The 20,217-nt window shown below is 35.1% G+C and overlaps 1 protein-coding gene across 1 annotated transcript in view; it reads left to right on the top strand.

The window, feature by feature from the left end:
* ATP11B (ATPase, class VI, type 11B) overlaps positions 1 to 20,217 on the top strand; it is a 114,563-nt gene that overhangs the window by 34,577 nt on the left and 59,769 nt on the right. Inside the window, exons 9-14 of the mRNA XM_011986161.1 lie at positions 622 to 703; positions 10,044 to 10,194; positions 11,320 to 11,517; positions 17,738 to 17,980; positions 18,490 to 18,665; positions 19,598 to 19,666. Coding sequence (XP_011841551.1) covers positions 622 to 703; positions 10,044 to 10,194; positions 11,320 to 11,517; positions 17,738 to 17,980; positions 18,490 to 18,665; positions 19,598 to 19,666 — 919 coding nt within the window. The remainder of the gene's footprint in view (positions 1 to 621; positions 704 to 10,043; positions 10,195 to 11,319; positions 11,518 to 17,737; positions 17,981 to 18,489; positions 18,666 to 19,597; positions 19,667 to 20,217) is intronic.

Genomic DNA, 20,217 nt, shown 5'->3' with positions numbered 1-20,217 from the left:
CAAAGACTTGGAATCAACCCAAATGTCCATCAGTGACAGATTGGATTAAGAAAATGTGGCACATATACACCATGGAATACTATGCAGCCATAAAAAAGGCACACATTTTTTAAATAGCACTTTCCGTGTGCTTACTTGATTTACTCTGATAGACCTCCATATTATCTTGCCAATGCTTATGGAATAATGTCTAGACCCCCGATTCCAGCATTCAGGGCTTTTCACACTGTGGCCACAATCCGTTGACCCAACCTAACAGGAAGTGAGGTTTTCCATATCTGTCTTTGTTAACACTGCTCCATTTGTAATGGCCTTCCCTGACACTTTCATCTTTCCAGATTCTTTTCCTCTATCAATTCCAATTCAAGTAATACATTTTTCATTCAGATGTCTGTTATAACTCAGGAACAAGATCCATGCCCTCCCCCATTTAGCCAGTTGACTGGAGCTTCACAAAATTGGTCTCAGAAAGCCTTTTAAAACTCTGAAAACACTTAAAGAAAAGCAAAATTATAATAACTGTCAGGCAGTACACTAAAAGCTTTCATGCTGGTAAATATATTTATTTCTTGTGAAACATGCTAGAGGATTATTTTGAGACAATTTTGTTTTATTTTACAGGTGTTGCTATATACACTGGAATGGAAACTAAGATGGCATTAAATTACAAGAGCAAATCACAGAAACGATCTGCAGTAGAAAAGTAAGAAAACTGTTTTCATTTATTTATATGTAATTATAACTATACATTTTTTATTCATTTGGTATAAAATATTTATATAAAAATATATATATTAAGTAAACAGGACGATAACCTTGGGGACAGTGATCGTTTCTTATATTTTTACATACAAGTAACATTTTGCACAGTATTGAGCATATAGTAGGTGCTCTATAGTATGACTTTTAAAATAAATACTATTGAATAAATGGTGGAAACACTTAATCAGACTAATGCTTCTGCAGATTACAGTTCTAAAACTGAAAAAAAAAAATTTTAAATAAACAACTATTTGAAAACATTGGAGACAAACCTGAATCAAATAGAAATGGGCAGGGAGTGTAATCCTGAAAGATGATAGCAGCAAGGGGGAAAATTTTAGAGTGTAGCTTTTTGCCTGAGGACACTCCCCAGTTTATGTGCTGCTTGGAACATCAAAAAGTCTGAACTTTACTGGATAGAAGTATCAGAGGACAAGGTTAATAGCTAGCTGGAAGAGCAGCTGGGAAGTTAGGGGAAAATAATGTAAGGGGATTAGCATTAATTCCCTTCTGTAAGCAATGAGAAGTAAGCTACAGAAGGGAATTAACTCTAAAAACTGCACATAAATTCTGCCCAAGTCCTTGGCTGACTGCTAGAACTATGCATGTGCAAGGGAGACAAAGAACTCAACAGAGAATTTTACTGCTGCTCATTGCATTGGAGATACAGTTTGTTGAACCAGGTGAAATTAACTGCCTACTGGAATAAAAATTAGCACTCTTCTGAGGAACATAAAAGAATACAGACTGTCTAGAATGTATTATTTATAAAGTCCAGTCTGCAATAAAAAATAAGCAGAAGGTGAAGAAAATGTATTTCATCCATAAGAGAAAAAGCACTCAATAGAAACTCTCCAAAATGATCCAGATCTTGCGTTTAGCAGACAAGAACTTTAAAGCAGATACTATAAATTTATTATAAATATGTTCAAGGGCCTAAAGGAAAATTTGAATGAACATATGGGAAAACTCAGCGGATAAATGAAAACTCTTGACTTGAAAAACATAATTACTAAAATGGAAACATCATTAGGTGGGCTCAACACCAGACTGAATCAGTCAGACCAGTGAACTTGAAGAAAACACAAATTATTCAGTCGAAAAATGGAGAGGAAAAAATATTACGAAAAATGAACAGAGCTTCAGAGCCATGTGGGATAATATTAAGCTGTTTGGCATATGTGTAATTGATTCCCAAATAAAGAGAAAAAAGGACAGAATAAAAATATTTGAAACAATAATGTCTGAAAATTTCTAAAATTTGAGGAAAAAGTTTCAGCCTACACTACAAAGATCAGTAAACTCTAAGCAGGAAAAATGCAAAGAAAACCACCCCAAAGCACATGACAGTCGAAATACCAGAATCCAGAGAAAAAGAAAGTTTCAAGGAGCCAAAGAGAAATGCCTCACATGTAAGTGAATAACAATATGAGTGGTAACCGGTTCTTATCAGAAACAACAGAGGACACTGGGGAAAGGACATCCTCTTCAGTAAGTGGTGCTAGGAAAATTGGATAGCTACATGCAGAAGAATGAAACTGGATCCCTGTCTTTCACCAAAGAAATAATCAACTCAAGGCTCAGTGCAGTGGCTCATACCTGTAATCCCAGCACTTTGGGAAACCAAGACAGGAGGATCACTTGAGGTCAGGAGTTCAAGACCAGCCTGGCCAACATGGTGAAACTTTGTCTCTACTAAAAATACAAAAATCAGCCAAGTATGGTGGCGTGTGCCTGTAGTCCCAGCTACTCAGGAGGCTGAGGCAGGAGAATTGCTTGAACCCAGGAGGCAGAGGTTGCAGTGAGCTGAGATCATGCCATGCACTCCAGCCTGGGCAACAGAGCGCGAGACTCCATCTCAAAAACAAAACAAAAAACAAAAGTGTATCAAAACCACAATGAGATGTCATCTTGCCAGCCAGAATGGCTATTATTAAAAAGACAAAAATTAAAAAATAAACAATAGATGCTGGCAAGGATATGGAGAAAAGGAAACTCTTATATGTGTTGGTGGGCATGTAAGTTAGGCTAGCCACTGTGGAAAACAGTCTGGAGATGTCTCCGAAAACTAAAAACATAATTACCATGTGGTCCAACAATCCCACTACTGGGTTTTATCCAAAGGAAGAGAAATCAGTATATCAAAGGAATATCTGCACTTGCATGTTTATTGCAGCACTATTCATAATAACACAGGATTCAATCTAACAGTTCATCAGCAGATGGATGGATAAAAAAATGTATACATACCTACACAATGGAATACTGTTTGGCCGTAAGAAGAATGAAATCGTGTCATTAGCAGCAACATGGATGTAACTGAAGATCATTATGTTAAGTGATGCAAGCAAGCACAGAAAGACACTTCATTCATGGCACACACCTGTAATCCCAGCACCTTGGGAGGCCGAGGTGGGCGGATCACTTGAGGTCAGGAGTTCAAGACCAACCTGGCCAACATGGCAAAACCGTCTCTACTAAATATGCAAAATTAGCTGGGTGTGGTGGTGTGCGCCTGTAGTTCCAGCTGCTTGGGAGGCTGAGGCAGGAGAATTGCTTGAACCCAGGAGGCTGAGGTTACAGTGAGGCGAGATCGCAACACTGAACTCCAGCCTGGGTGACAGAGCGAGACTCCATCTCAAAAAATAAAAAAAGACACTTTATTCATGTTTTTCAAAGAACCAACTTTTGGCTTTAATTTTGTGTATTTTTTTTCTGTTTTCCATTGGCTTCAGCTCACATCTTCTTAATTTCCTCTGTTTCTTCTCAGGTTGGGTCTCATTGTTCCTCTTTAACTTCTTATGGTGCCAGATGAACTCAAATGATTAATTTTAAGCTTTCTTTTTCTCTTGTATAAACAGAGCACAAAAGATGATGAGGGGCTGTAAATGAACTGTTACAAAGGTCCTACATTTTACATGAAGTAATACAGTAGCATCTATAAATAAATTACAATAAGGTGAAGATGCATATTCTCATCTCTGGAGCTTCCATTAAAAACAATAAGGCAAGGATTTATAGGTAGTAAGTTAGAGCAACTGAATATTAAAATGTTTGATAAACACCGTAAACAGCTAGAAAGGAAGAACAGCGAAACAGAAAACCAAATGACACAAATAGAAAACAAATAGCAAAATGGTGGTCCTAAATTTGACCAAAAATTACATGAAATGTAAATGCATGAAACAGTCTAATGAAGTCAGAGATTGTCAGATTGGATAAAAGAGCCAGACCCAACTACATGCTGCCTAGAAGAAATATAGTTTACATATAAAGATATAAATAGGTTGACATCAAAAGATATACTGTGTATATTGTAAGCCTATGAAAACTGAAAACCAGAATAGTTCCATAATTATACGTGGAAAGTTCATCTAGAGAGATCATATGATGTGCCATAAAACAAATCCCAAAAGACTGAAATCATACAAAGTGTGTTCTTTGACAATGAGGGAATTGGATTAAAAATCAATAACAAAATCTGCAAATATTTTGAAATTAAAAAACAACTCTCTTAACTGACTCACGGGTCAAAGGAGAAGTCACAAAGGAAATTTAAATTTCTTCAAATAGGATGGTAATTTAAACCCAACATACCTACATTTGCAGACTCAAGGAAAAGCCCAGCAGCTTAGAGGGAAATTTCTAGCTATAAAGTTGATAAATTCCTGCTGAGATTAACTGATTAAGCAAAAGAGAAGTGGCATAAGAGAAGAAAAGTAAAAAATTACCAATGTCAGGGATGAAAGAGGGGATAGCTCCATAGAGCCTACACATATCCAAGGATAATAAGGAACTATTAGGAACAACTTTATGTCACTGACTTTTACAACTTAGATGAAATGGGCAGATTCTTTGAAAACACAGGTAACTTACCAAATTGGCACAGGATGAAATAAAGTCTAAATAACCATAAGTCTGTCAAATAGCTTTAAGTTATTATTTTAAAAAGTCTGCACACTAAAGCTCTGCCTTTTCAACACATGGTGCTAGAACAGCTGGACGTCTGTATGTCAAAAATTGAATCTTCACCCTTACCCGTCTCCCACATACGCAAAAACTAACCCAAAGTGTAAGGTCTAAGCATAATAACTAAATCTGTAAAACATGGGAGAAAATCTTTGTGACCTTGGGTTAAGTAAAGATTTCTTAGATGGGAAATGTATGAAAAAGGAACCATGAAAATTGACAGCTTAAACTTCATCGAAATGCACTTAAAAAGGCACTGTTTATGTTATGAAGATGCCAGAAACTAAAATAAAAAATTTAAAAAGACAAGCCATAGATCAGAGAAAATGTCTGCAAAGCACATATCTTGTAAAGGACTTGTACCTAGAGTATCCAATCTCACTACTTTTTAACATTATTCTGGAAGCCTTATGCAGTGCAACAAGTTAAAGAATTTAAAAACCATAAGTACTAGAAAGCAAAAAGTAAAGTTGTCCTACTGGAAGACAATGATTTTTCATATAAACAGGCATAAGTATTCAACAAGAAAACTATAATAAGCAAGTTGGTCTCAGAATACAAGGTAAATAAAGAGAAATTTTTTTTTTTTTTTTTTTTGAGACAGAGTCTCAGTCTGTCACTAGGCTGGAGTGCAGTGGCGTGATCTCGGCTCACTGCAACCTCCGCCTCCTGGGTTCAAGCAGTTCTCTTGCCTCAGCCTCCGGAGTAGCTGGGACTACAGGTGCGTGCCACAACACCCAGCTAATTTTTGTATTTTTTAGTAGAGATGGGGTTTCACCATGTTCGCCAGGATAGTCTTGATCTCTTGACCTCGTGGTCTGCCTGCCTCGGCCTCCCAAAGTGCTGGGTTTACAGGCATGAGCCCGTGTGCCCGGCTGATAAATCATTTTTATATCTATATAATAGTAAGATACAGAAAATGAAATTTTAAAAAGTTATTTTTATAGTAGTGTCAAAAAGCATAATATATTTAGGAATAAGTTTTTTTTTTTAACTTGTGCAAGATTTCTATAATGAAAATTACAAAATGTGGCAAGAGAAATTAAGACCTAAATAAATGGAGAAATCACATTAATAGATTGTCAAGCTCAGTATTGTTAAGCTATCAATTACTGTATAGATTCCCTTAGTCTCAAAATCACAGCAATCTTTTTGTAGTAATTGACAAGGTAATACTAAAGTGTATATTGAAATGCAATAGCCAAAGTGCATATTCAGATGCACAGCAAAAACAGTCTCTTTAAGAAAGCTAAAAGATTTACCTTACCTGATTTAATACTTAATATAAAGCTACAGTAATTACAGTGTGGTATTAACATAGAATAAAATAGAGAGTTGAGAAGTAGACCATTCATGTGTGGGTTTGTTGATTTTCAACCAAGCAACAAGTCAATTCAATAAAAAAGTTAGTATTTTCTACAAATGATGCAGCAGTTGGATATTCAAATGAGAAAAACATGAAACTTAGCTTCTACCTTATGCTGTACTCCAAAAAGTTTTGAAAATGAGTCATAGACCTAAATATAAAAGCTAAAATTATAAAACTTTTAGAAGAGCCAGGCATGGTGGCTCAGGCCAGTAATCCCAGCACTTTGGGAGGCCGAGACAGGCAGATCACCTGAGGTCGGGAGTTCGAGACCATCCTGACCAACATGGAGAAACCCTGTCTGTACTAAAAATGCAAAAATTAGCTGGGCATGGTGGCAAATGCTTGTAATCCCAGATACTTGGTAGGCTGAGGCAGGAGAATCACTTGAACCCTGGAGTCAGAGGTTATGGTGAGCCGAGATCATGCCATTGCACTCCAGCCTGGGCAACAAGAGCAAAACTCCGTCTAAAACAACAAAACAAAACAAAAAACACTTTTAGAAGAAAACTTAGAAAGATATCTTTATGACTTAGAGTAGGTAAAGATTTCTTAGGATACAACAAATATAATAAAAAATTGATAAATTAGACTTTCTCAAAATTAAAAACTTCTGCTCATCAGGCTAAACATTTAAAGAAATGAACCTGCACATTACGAACTGGGAGACAATATTTGAAAACATATCTGACCAAAGACTTGTATCCTGAGTATATAATGATACATACGTCATTTGTGTACACACACACAAACACACATACACAAAAAGCTGCCTACAAATCGACAATGAAAAGAGAAACAAGCCAATTTTAAAAATGGGGAAAAGGTGGAAGGTAGACACTTAAATGGCCAATAAGCACATAAAGAAGTATACAGCATCATTGCTCATGAGAGAAATGCAAATCAAAACTACAAGGAGATACAAATGCATGACTTACTAGAATGGTAAAAATTGAAAAGACTAAATGTTCCCAGTACTGGTAAAGATTTGAAACAACTGGAACTCTTCTAAATAATCCAAGGGTCAAAGAAGAAATCTTAAAGAAAATTTTAAAAAATACTTGGATATCAGTGAAAATACAGTATATCAAAATTTGTGGGCTACAGCTGAAGCAGTATAGGCATTTCTAGCACTAAATACTTACATTAGAACAGAAACATCAGTGGCAAAGGGAAATTAACATTTAAACCACAATGCCATTTACAGTTGCACCCCAAAGAAAGAACAACCTAGGTACACATCTAACAAAATACATACAAATCTTTATGCTGAAAATCACAAAACACTGAGGAAAGAAATCAAAGATCTAAATAAATGGAACAATATATCATGTTCATGGGTTGAAAGACTCAGTAAAGATGCCAGTTTTCCCAAATCGATTCATAGGTATAATGCAATTTCTATAAAAATCTCAGCAAGTTTTTTTGTAGAAGTAGAAAATTTATTCAGAAATTTAGATAGAAAAGCAAAGGAACAGTTTTGAAAATGAAAAAGTGGGAAGAGTTGCTATTGATGTTAAGTCTTACTATATAAGTGACAGTAATCAAGACAATTTGGTGTTGGTGAAAGAATAGGTACATAGATCAGTGTTACACAATAGAGAACCCCAGAAACAGACCAACACAAATAGGCCCAGTTGATTTTTGGCAACAACACAAAAGCAATACAATAGAGGAAGGATAATCTTTTTCAACAAATGGTGCTAGAACAATTGGATATCCATAGCAAAACAAATCCAAACCCCCACTGTGTGTAAAAATTAATTCAACTGAAGCATAGATTTAATGTAAAACATTAAGCTATAAAACTTTTAGAAGAAAACAGAATCTTCAGGACCTAGTGTTAGACAAAGAGCTAGAAGACATGACACTGAAAGTGTAATTCCTCAATCAAAAAAATTAATAAGTTGTAGTTAATCAAAGGTAAACACTTTGGTGCTGTGAAAAACCCTCTTAAAAGGATGAAAAGACAAGCTACAGACTGGGGAAAAATATTTGCAAACCACAAATCTTTCAGAGGCTTTACGTTTGGAAACATAAAGAGCTCTGAAACTCAACAGTAATTCAGTGATCCAATTAGAAAATGAGCAAAAGACGTATTTCATATTTCACCAAATGCATAATACATATTTCACCAGAGAAAAGCTGCAGATGACAAGCACATGAAAAGATACTCAGCATCATTACCTATTTGAGAAAAGCAAATTAGAACCACATTGGGATATCACCACCCATTAGAATAGTTAAAATAAAAATAGTGATAAATACTAAATGGCTAGGAGGTGGAGAGACTGAATCTCTTATATGTTGTTGGTGGGAATTAAAAATAGTAAACCCACTCTGGAAGGTAGTTTGGAAGTTTCTTATAAAACTAAATGTGTTTACCGTATGACCCAGCTGTTGCACTCTTGGGCATTTAACTCAGATAAATGAATTTTATGCTGTCACAAAAACTCAAGCAGAAATGTTCATAGCCACTTTATTTGTTACAGCAAAAAACTGGCAACAGCCCAATGTCCTAGAAATCTTTATTCAGCTTTTTTGCGTATCTGTTGCTGTAGTAGGTTTTCTGAGATATAATTCAATCTCTTTTTGGGGATTTCAATCAAGTTGAAAGGTTAATACACAGTAAAAAAATTAGGTAATAGGGGCTGTGGTACTAGTTTTAAATTTAAATAAGGGGAAGTTGAATGTAAACCAATGTAATTAGGATAGACTTTAGGAAGGAGATGGATTTTGAGTTAAATTTTGAAAAATAGGTTAATAATGTCAGGAAAAAGGAGAATATGTCTGATGAGGATAGACATGAGCAAAGAAAGATGGAAATAAACCAGGCATTTTGTTGCCACAAGGAGACATGACTAGTTTAGTGAAAAGAGGTCAAAATTTAGAGTCATACAGATGTAGATTTGAATGGCATATCCTTTCCTTACTAGCTCTGTGGGGCTTTGGACCAGTTTTTTTCTTCTCTTGATCCGAGTGTTCTCATGTATAAAAGTGCTAGCAGTACTGTAGGTGAAGTGCTGAATACTATGCCTAACACATAATAACCAAACAAAAGCCAGTTCCTTTCTTATGTTCCTTATTTACTGTCACTGCAGAATATGTAGAGTTTACATTGGAACATGGTGGAATCGACTTATTCCATAGGTAAGATTAGGTTAAATTATGGAAGGCCTAGGGAGAAAAATCAGAATTCAGGCATTTTTCAATCTTTTAAGGGTTTTTACAAAGCTTGTGATTTGCATTTTCCCTCAATATCTGTTGGATGTGAGAGTTCATTATAACATCGCTTGTTTTGTATACACTTGCATTTACAATGATGAGTTCCTTTAATTGTATTAATAATATATGTTTTTAAACTTAAAATCAAAGACATGTGACATTAGGCTTACCTAGTAAAGAGAAGAGGGATTCTGAAGTCAATTCCTGACTTGTGTGATTTGGGGAAATTTACAGAATTATTTTTGGGCTTTGGTCTTTGTCAGTTAAAAGTGTGTAATAATTTCCCCTTTAAGGGTTTTCATATAGATTAGGTAAGGTAGTAGATGTGACAAACATTTTATAAAATTTTAATGCTATACAAATGTTATTTTTAGCTATTACACTTAAGATGGGTGCTGAAAATGTGAAAAAAAAAAAAACTTAGAATAATTACTTATGGCAAAAATAACTGACTTAAAACCGTCACTTACTATAAGCATTTTGAATGGTAACATGGCTATATTAAATAGGCTTGTAACCTGTGTGTATTGGTTCTTTTATTGCTAATAAATAAATTCTATTTAATGGTTATTTCTTGAAAACAAAAACTGTGTGTTTTAAAATAGCTACAGTAGTACCTTCTGTGCTTTAATATCCTCTCTAATACAAGTACTAATTTTCAAGCAAATGAATATAGTAATAAATGATTTGTATGTTTTATATTCTCTTTTTCTTCCTTTAGGTCAATGAATACATTTTTGATAATTTATCTAGTAATTCTTATATCTGAAGCTGTCATCAGCACTATCTTGAAGTATACATGGCAAACTGAAGAAAAATGGGATGAACCTTGGTATAACCAAAAAACAGAACATCAAAGAAATAGCAGTAAGGTATTTTATGGTGTTACTGACTGTGTCATAAAGGAAACTATTATTTGGCACAGTTAGTGCTTTGGTAGCGACTTCTGATAGGAGAGACCACTATAATCCTAAAATCGTTGGTACTGAAGGGTGACAAAAATGGCATTGCAGATGCAGAGAAGCCAGCGTGTTTGTACTGATAGCTTTTTGTAGTTTACGGCATAAAAAGTTGTATTCCCTATGGCTTGACTTGAATAGTTCAAAGAGGTCACAAAATTTTAAATCCATCTATCTTTGCATTTCACATTAATAATACTACAAACTCAGTTTTCTCTTCCATTTACTATGTCTTATAAATGAATCAAAGAGTAAATGGATGTATTTTTTCATTTTGTCTTAATAATTCAAGGATGCTTATTATCAGTCTTAATATGAACTAATATACAAATTATGTCGTATGTTTTAAATTGATTAAACATGGACTACCAAGAGAATTTAACCTATAATTTTGGTAAATAATGGTTCTCCAAATTTCACTTTAGATTAAAATCTATGTATTGGAAGACAAATTTGGATCTCAAGAGACTATAAAGCAAATAATCACAGGGTCATATTTTTAATATCATTCACAGTTAGGTACATTTCCTTTCACAAATGCATGTTGAAATATGAAACCACTAAAGCCATTAAAATAGGCTATTCCTGTGTAATCTGTACTTAAGAGTTTTAATTTCTAGCACTTTTAGCCTCACAATTATTTTATAACTTTGTAAAGTTACACTCAACTTTTAGTAGTTATCTGATTTTGAAGGGTAATAGTAGAATGGGATAAGTACACTCCAGATATTATAATTTTGCCAAAGGTAGTTTCAGTCATACCAGGCTTTTTGTTAGCTTCTGAAAGTAACAAATTAACTTATTTGAATTTAACCTTTTCATCATTTACTTCATCAAGATTCTAATGAGCAATACAATAACCAGAGGAAATGTAATGTTAGACAATTCAATAAATGGATTTCAATTCATGAGACTATTTACCTCAGAATATAGTTGATAGTCTATGTAGACATGAAACTTTCTGGTAATTTTCATCAATAATACTGAAGAAATTCTAGTGTATTTTTTCTTATCAAACAATTATTTCCTTTTTTCTAGATTCTGAGGTTTATTTCAGACTTCCTTGCTTTTTTGGTTCTCTACAATTTCATCATTCCAATTTCATTATATGTGACAGTTGAAATGCAGAAATTTCTTGGATCATTTTTTATTGGCTGGGATCTTGATCTGTATCATGAAGAATCAGATCAGAAAGCTCAAGTCAATACTTCCGATCTGAACGAAGAGCTTGGACAGGTGAAAATGATCCTAATATTTTGTTTCTCTAATTTGTTATTGTTATCAAAGTAATACATGTGCAAAGATTAATTTAACAAGATATTATGACGCTTATACCTAAAACAACACTCCTTTGCTCCACTCCTAGCTGTTCCCAGTTTTTAAACCCTAAGTTGTTTCTTTTGTTATTTACCACTATATTTCTATTTGATATTCTTTCTTATTCTTGAGTTTTAGACATTATCTACTATGGAATATAAAGACATAGCTCTTACACTACTCTTCACACACACATACCCAGACACATATCCACTTTGCTTCTCCATAGCCCCCTAATATTATATCACAATTTGGGATTTAATAAATATTTTTATTAACATTATTATGATTGTTTTAATGTTCACTAATTCTCAGTTCTATAGGTGTGTTCTATAATACCATAATTACATTTCCCTTCTTATATATTTTGTTTTCCCAAGAGTTAATTGCTCTGGTTTTTCATTTCCTTAATTTCCATTTGCTACAAACAAGTCTCTGATAATATGTGCAGCATCTGTCTACATATTCAAACATATCAGGTAATCTAGGAGTTCCTTTCTTCCTCCCTGCCTTCCTTTTTTTTCTTTTTTTTTTTTTTGGTGACAGTGTTTTTGGAGGCTTCCACCTTTCTGCTTCAATTGGATTATTCTTTTATTCTTTCTGGGCTTGCTTCTCAGCTGTCACTCTGGACTTCCCTTTACCATCACCCTGGAAATTCCTTTACCTCTCTCCTGTTTTGGATCTCCTCTTTCTTGCATCCCATGTGCTTCCTACCTGTGGCTTATTGTCTTTTGGTGCTGTATATCTTCTAACAACTTCCTGAGAAAGGATGTGTGAGAGGAAAATGTTTTTAAACTTGACATATCTGAAAATATCTTTATTCTCTTTTCACACTTGATTAATAATTTAGCTGGTATTGCATTCCAGATTGAAATCTTCAGAAATTTTAAGGGATTTTATTGTTTTCTAGCCTCCAGTATTGCTGTTAGAGAAATCCAGTTCCATTCTGATTCCCAATTATTTATGTATGATCTGTTGTTTTATCTCTGGAAGCTTTAGGATCTCCTTATGCAATAGTTGTGAAATTCATGATGGTGTACCTTGGTGTTGGTTTTTCCTTTTTTATGTTTTGTTTCATTGGCAGTTAACTCTGTGAGTCTTTTCAGCCTAGAAACACATGTCCTTCAATTCTAGGAAATTTTCTTTTTTTTTTTTTTTTTTTTGATAACATGTCTTTCTGTGTTTCTCTTGTTTTGAAACTTAACTATTTGCATGTCATACCACTTATATTGACCCTTTAATTCTCTTCAATTTTCAGTTTTTATTTGTTTTTATAATTCTACTTTCTGGTAGAATGCCTCTGGTTTATCTTTTTAGTATCTTTAAATTTATTTCTGCTATAGTATTTTTAATTTCTAATATTTTGGTATTCTCTGGATAGTTTTTAAAAATTGCCTCTTATCCCGTTCCTTGAACACAATCTATTCTTGTACCTCCCCTAGTATATTAATGACAGTCAATTGAAGTCTTCTTCTGCCCCCTGTATTATCTTTGCTTGTAGTGCATTTTCCAGAACAGTGAGTTCTGCTATAATGTGATATATGCATTCCTAAAATTCACTGCATAATGCAAAATTGATTAGTTAAAGCCACAGGGTTTATGAGAGAATGGGATTGGGGTAGAACACAAAAACATTAATAATACTTTTTTTTTTTTTTTTTTTTTTTTTTGAGATAGAGTTTCACTCTTGTGGCCCAGGCTGGAGTGCAATGGCATAATCTCGGCTCACCACAACCTCCACCTCCCAGGTTCAAGTGATTCTCCTGCCTCAGCCTCCCGAGTAGCTAGGATTACTGGCATGCGCCACCACACCCGGCTAATTTTGTATTTTTAGTAGAGACGTGGTTTCTCCATATTGGTCAGGCTGGTCTCGAACTCCCAACCTCAGGTGATCCTCCCACCTCAGCCTCCCAAAGTGCTGGGATTACAGGCGTGAGCTACTGCACCCAGCCTAATAATACATTTTTTAAAAGATAGGAACCTAATAAAAGCAGCGCTTGCCAAATTGTTCATGAATACGCAAATACTGCAATAAATATGGCACTTATCTGGAAAAGACCTGAAGTTTGCCTGTGGAAGATAGGCATCAGAAGGGTTGTAGCTTATGTGTTACTGTGAAGTGTTAGAAGGAAGGTTATCTGAAATCAGAGGGAAGGTTGTAATACCAGACATGGATATAGCACATGGTGAACTGAGATAGCTAGTAACTGAGGTTTGGGCAAAATTTGAGCAAAGTTTTGATTACGCTTAGATTGTCCCTCATTTTATCAGTTGCATCGGGATAAATTTGTGTTTTTCAAGACAGTGTTACAGCAGAACTGATTATAATTTGTTTCAGATTCTACCTTTTATGTAAGGAGTGATCCTCAAATGGATGCTAATCTTTGGCTATCATTTCAAGTGTAAAAGTGCTCTGTCCGGGAGGCTGAGGTGAGTGGATGACTTGAGCCCAGGAAGTCGAGGCTGCAGTGAGCCGTGATCACACCACTGCACTCCAGCCTGGGCAACAGAATGAGACCCTGTCCGGGAGGCTGAGGTGAGAGGATGACTTGAGCCCAGGAAGTCGAGGCTGCAGTGAGCCGTGATCACACCACTGCACTCCAGCCTGGGCAACAGAATGAGACCCTGTCTCAAAAATAAATAAATAAATAAACAAACAAACAAACACGAAAGGCTGGGATCCCAGCACTTTGGGAGGCCAAGGGGGGTGGATCAGTTGAGCCCAGGAGTTCAAGACCAGCTTGGAGAACATGGCAAAACCCCATCTCTACAAAAAATAAAAAATTAGCTGGAATACAAAAATTAGCCGGGTGCAGTGGTGTGTGCCTATGGTTCCAGCTACCTGGGAGGGTAAGGTAGGAGAATCACTTGAGCCCAGGAGGTGGAGGTTGCAATGAGCCAAGATTGTGCCACTGCGCTCCAGCCTGGGCAACAAGAGTGAAACCCTGTCTATAAAAAAAAAAAAAAAAAAAAAAAACACTTATATGCTTATCAGAAGCTATTGATTCAGTGGGCCACACCTTAAGGTAATGGGCTGACAGGCCCAGCAGGTAATATTTCTGCTGCTTATGACTGCTAGAATTGGCCATTGGAAATCTGTTTTTAGTGTGCTGCCTTACTTCTGTGTTCGGCTGTCTGCGGAGACCAGATTCTGTCTGGTTCAGCTTACTAGCCTTCCAGCTGTTACTCCAATAAATGAGGGGCATTTTGAAGTTTGCAACTTTTAAAGAGATTTCAGAATTAAACTACTCCTGATAGCCTGTATTTTCAGCCTCATCCTGTACTCCCACATTCAGGGTTAGCTGGTAGGTCTGCTTCCTGAGAGTTTCTGAGAATGGGTTTCCTCATCGCTTGGGTTTCAGATTCTTAATTCTGGTAAATCAGTTACCACTCATTCATCTCCTTTTCCATCTTCCAAACTTGTGTCAGTCTTCCCTCTCATGTTGACTTTTTTACCATTTTTTTGTTCTTTTTCTATTTTTTTATCCTCATGGTGAAGTTTTAAGAGAACCAGAGGTAATTAAATGTGCTCAACCTATCATATTTAACCACAAGTTGATGCATTTATTTTTAGTAACATTTAGGAGGCCTTAATAGTTTATGTTAAATATTAATTAATGTCACATTTCTTTAATTATGTATTATATATTTAAGGCCTAAAGGCCCATTTTTACTTTTCTGAATAAATTTTTTCCAATCTACCTTTGACCTTTCTTTCTCAACTCTCTTCACCTCCTTTTTCCTTCATGATAGAATTTTTGTTTTTCTGGAACTCCACATTGTGTAGGCATACTCATGTCTGCTTTGTCTTTTTTGTTTGTTTGTTTGTTTGTTTTTGTTTTTGTTTTTGAGACGGAGTCTTCCTCTGTCACCCAGAATCTCGGCTCACTGCAACCACCACCTTCCAGGTTCAAGCGATTCTCTCGCCTTAGCCTCCCAACTAGCTGGGATTATAGGCGCTTGCCACCATGCCTGGCTAATTTTTGTATTTTTAGTAGAGACAGGGTTTTGCCATTTGGCCAGGCTGGTCTCAAACTCCTGACCTCAGGTGATCCGCCTGCCTCGACCTCCCAAAGTGCTGGGATTACAGGTGTGAGCCACCGCGCCCGGCCTGCTTTGTCTTTAAGAAGCTTCTGGTGATTATTTCTTTAATTACTGATTTTCTCAGCCTCTCTTTTTGCTTTTGAAACTACAAGTATTTCATGTATGTGTATTGCCTCTATTCGTATTTTGTCTTTATACCAATGAAATCTACTTTATTTCATACTCTTCTATGCTCTTTCATTTCCATATTATCCAAAAAACAACGCTTAGGAAGGTTTACAGTGGTGACCTATTTATCACCAAAGTTAAAAGATTAAACTTCTTGATTTTATATATATATATATTTTTTTAATCAAAATTAATTTATTTTATCCATCCCTACCATCTAATCTTTTTTCTAAAGAATCTTCCATGACTGATAGGTCAGTCTGTATTCTAGTATCTAGTAACCTGTGGAGTATTATTTCTGTTTGACTGCTAATGTATCTTATATATTTTCTTTATAACTCATCCCTCATTCTTTCTAATCTACACTTGTGGGTGTTTTTTAATTAACTTGCATGGGGTCTTTATATCTACCTTTAACTTCCAACTCAACATTGCTATAGATACTGGGCAACATTTAATATCAAATAGTAAAGATAAGGTATTCTAGCTCTTATTTCCAGTTTCACCATTTATTTGCTTTTTGACTTTAGGTAAGTTATTTAACTTACCTAAAGTAATTTTCTGCCAAATTTATCTCTGCCTTTCTTTCTGGATATCGATCTTTTTATCCTGAAATTTTGCTGAACTTATGTATTCTATTTTTTTTAGTGGATATTTTAGAATTTTCTATATACAAATTCATATGTGCAAATGGAGATCGTTTTCCAATCATGTTAACTTTTATTTCCCTTTTCTTGCCTAATTGTCATGGCTAAAACCTTAAGTACAATGTTGAGTAAAAGTGACAAAAGCAGTCTTATTCCTGATCTTAGGAAGACAGCATGCAGTCTCTCTCCATAAAGTATGATGTTAGCTGTGAGTTTTTTATAGATACCCTTTATCAGGCTGAGGAAGTTCCTTTTTATTCCAGTTTGTTGAATGCCTTTATCCTGAAGGGTATTGGATTTTTATCAAATGCTTTTTTCTGCACCTATTTTGGTGGTTATTTTATTAATAAAATGAAGGCCAGGTACCATTTTATTAATATGATGGATTACGTTAATTTTTTAAAATGTTGAATCAATCTTGCAATTCTGGGATAAATCCCACATATTTGTAGTATATAACCCTTTTTATATGTTTCTGGATTTGATTTGCATCTCTTTATAAGGGATGTTGGTCTGTAGCTTGTTTCTTTTCTTGTGATTGCTACATCCCTTTTTAAAGGACTTCTTTCTCAAGTCATTATTGCAATAATCAAATTTTCATGATGATCCTAGTTGGATCAAGACTTGACTATTACATCCTTCTTTTGTCATGGATGTACCTTCTTTTAAAGTAATTTTTCTGGAATTAGCCTCCAAAAGTAATGAAATAATTTGTCTTGCTTTTAAAAATATTTTTTTCTTTTACACATTCATTTTTTTCACTAAATTTGTTTTCTGTCCTCAGTTTCAACTTCTCTCTGTTTTAGACAATTCACACCTCTACCTTCTTGTATTGCAGTCGCTATCATTGTGTATTCCTATTCCCAGCCCTGCACTATTTCTCCTCACCCAGATACCCTTTCACATTCTTTGTTATTAAGCATCCTTTCTGCCTTGCTTTAGAGATAATTCTTGAGTCCTACTACTTAAAATACCTTAGCCAAGAAACAGAAAAGAAGCATTAATACCAAATTCTCGTCAATTCTAGAGATAGACATGTACATAAAAATGCCACAAACTTCAAAATCTATGTAGCTTTAAACTATTTTGTGTTACCCTGTTTTCTTTCCTTGTCATCTTTTTTTTTTTAATTGTGCTTGGATTATAAGAATCTCAGCATCCATATATCAATATTAATAGATAAACTTGACTTCAGGAGAGCAAGGACAGAGATTTTTTTCTTGCTTAACATAGGTCCGTGAACACAAAGGTTTATTTTCTTTTGTTTGCTGTCTCTATAGGTAGAGTACGTGTTTACAGATAAAACTGGTACACTGACAGAAAATGAGATGCAGTTTCGGGAATGTTCAATTAATGGCATGAAATACCAAGAAATCAATGGTAGACTTGTACCCGAAGGACCAACCCCAGACTCTTCAGAAGGAAACTTATCTTATCTTAGTAGTTTATCCCATCTTAACAACTTATCCCATCTTACAACCAGTTCCTCTTTCAGAACCAGTCCTGAAAATGAAACTGAACTGGTAAGTAATTTTTAAATTAATAAATAAGGGTTTCATATGAAATAATTCTCTGCAGTAGTTGATGAGTTTCAGGAAAAAAAGTTTGTGTCAGTAGAGCAAGGAATATATATTTGAAATTCATATCAGACAGTTTAACTTGTCTGCCTTAGCTCTTTGAGTATTTAAATGGAACATAGTTAAGAAAAGCCCTTACTGCCTTGAAGTGAAGAAGACTTTCTTTGAAAAATAGAGCTTAAACTTATTTAATACTTTTTGAGACCTCACTTCTTCTATAAAAAAGCGTTCCCCTCTACTTGCAATTTGGTTGTACCTCCTAAAAAGATGCTCACATGTCGAAGGGTCCTAAGCAAATGTGACATTTTACTTTTTGAAGGCAGAAACAACCAACTATTACTCAGGCAATCAAGGTTGTAGCACTCTTGTTCTAGATCTTAGAATTTCACCTCTGGTTTCCTAAATGGTATGTGGAAATGATATTTTTATCATGAATATGAATTACATTTTTACAGATTAAAGAACATGATCTCTTCTTTAAAGCAGTCAGTCTCTGTCACACTGTACAGATTAGCAATGTTCAGACTGACTGTATTGGTGATGGTCCCTGGCAATCCAACCTGGCACCCTCGCAGTTGGAGTACTATGCATCTTCACCAGATGAAAAGGCACTAGTAGAAGCTGCTGCAAGGTAATTTAGTCTGATTTCCAGATCTTCGGAAAAACACCATTCAAATAAATGCAACAATATTGGAATCATAATTTAAATTTTTCAAACATAAATTCATCATTTTAAGTTGTCAGAATTCATATAAATACATAAAAAGAGAAGTACAATTTAAATTTTAAATGACAATTTGAAGTCATTTTATTATCAAGCTTACATTCTTTTTTTTAAGATCTCTTTGAAAGTCTGATTACTATAAAAATCTGTGTAATAGAATTTATGAAAAATGCTTGTGTATATGTTGTACTACATCTACTCTGATCCTTCTAATCCTTCTAGTCCTTAAAAGTATATATGTGTGTATGTGTGTATATATTCTTTTATATATATAAAAGAATATAAGAATATATATAATACATATAAATGTGAATATATAATATATAAATGTGAATATATATAATATATAAATGTATATATAATATATATAAATGTGTGTGCGTCTGTGTGTGTGTATATATATATTTTTTTTTTTTGAGATGGAATCTCACTCTGTCACCCAGGCTGGAGTGCAGTGGCGTGATCTCAGCTCAGTGCAGCCTCTGGGGTTCAAGCCATTCTCCTGACTCAGACTCCTGAGTAGCTGGGACTACAGTCACAGGGCACCACACCTGGCTAATTTTTGTATTTTTAGTAGAGATTGAGTTTCACCATGTTAGCCAGACTGGTCTTGAATTCCTAAACTCAGGTGATCAACCAGCTTTGGCCTCCCAAAGTACTGGGATAACAGGCATGAGCCACCACTCCTGGCACCAAAGTAGTGATATTAAAAGGAAATATTTTTAAATGCATTTTAAACTTTGATTTTAAACGTTTTTATTCAAGTTAAGCTATAGTGACATTGTGAAATATGCAGTATTATTTCTTAAGTCTCACTTTTTTATCCTTATAATGTCCAGGATTGGTATTGTGTTTATCGGCAATTCTGAAGAAACTATGGAAGTTAAAACACTTGGAAAACTGGAACGGTAATTTTTTTCATATATTAGAATGTTCTCTGTGTTAAGTGTATATAGTATAGAATAGGAATCAGTAAACTGTGGCTCACAGGGCAAATCTGGCCTATTTTCTGTTTTTCTACAGCCCACAAATCACATTGCTTTTTTTGTTTGTTTGTTTGTTTGTTTCTGTGACAGAATCTTGCTCTGTCACCCAGGCTGGAGTGCAGTGGCACGATCTTGGCTCACTGCAGCCTCCATCTCCCAGGTTCAAGTGATGCTTGTGCCTCAGCCTCCCAAGTAGCTGGGATTACAGGCATGCACCACTATGCCTGGCTAATTTTTGTATTTTTAGGGGAAATGTTGACCAGTATGGTCTGGAACTCCTAGCCTCAAGAGATTCACCTACCTTGGCCACCCAAAGTGCTGCGATTACAGGCGTGATCCACCGCGCCTGGCCCACATTACATTTTTAAAGGGTTGTTTTAAAAAGAGGTAAAATATGCAACAGAGACCATATATGGCTGCAAAGCCTGAAATATTTACTCTCTGGCCCTTTACAGAAAAAGTTACTGAACTCT

Source organism: Mandrillus leucophaeus, unplaced genomic scaffold, assembly GCF_000951045.1.
Source record: "Mandrillus leucophaeus isolate KB7577 unplaced genomic scaffold, Mleu.le_1.0 Scaffold295, whole genome shotgun sequence".
Lineage (NCBI taxonomy): Eukaryota > Metazoa > Chordata > Mammalia > Primates > Cercopithecidae > Mandrillus > Mandrillus leucophaeus.
This window is presented reverse-complemented; position numbering and strand designations above follow the sequence as displayed.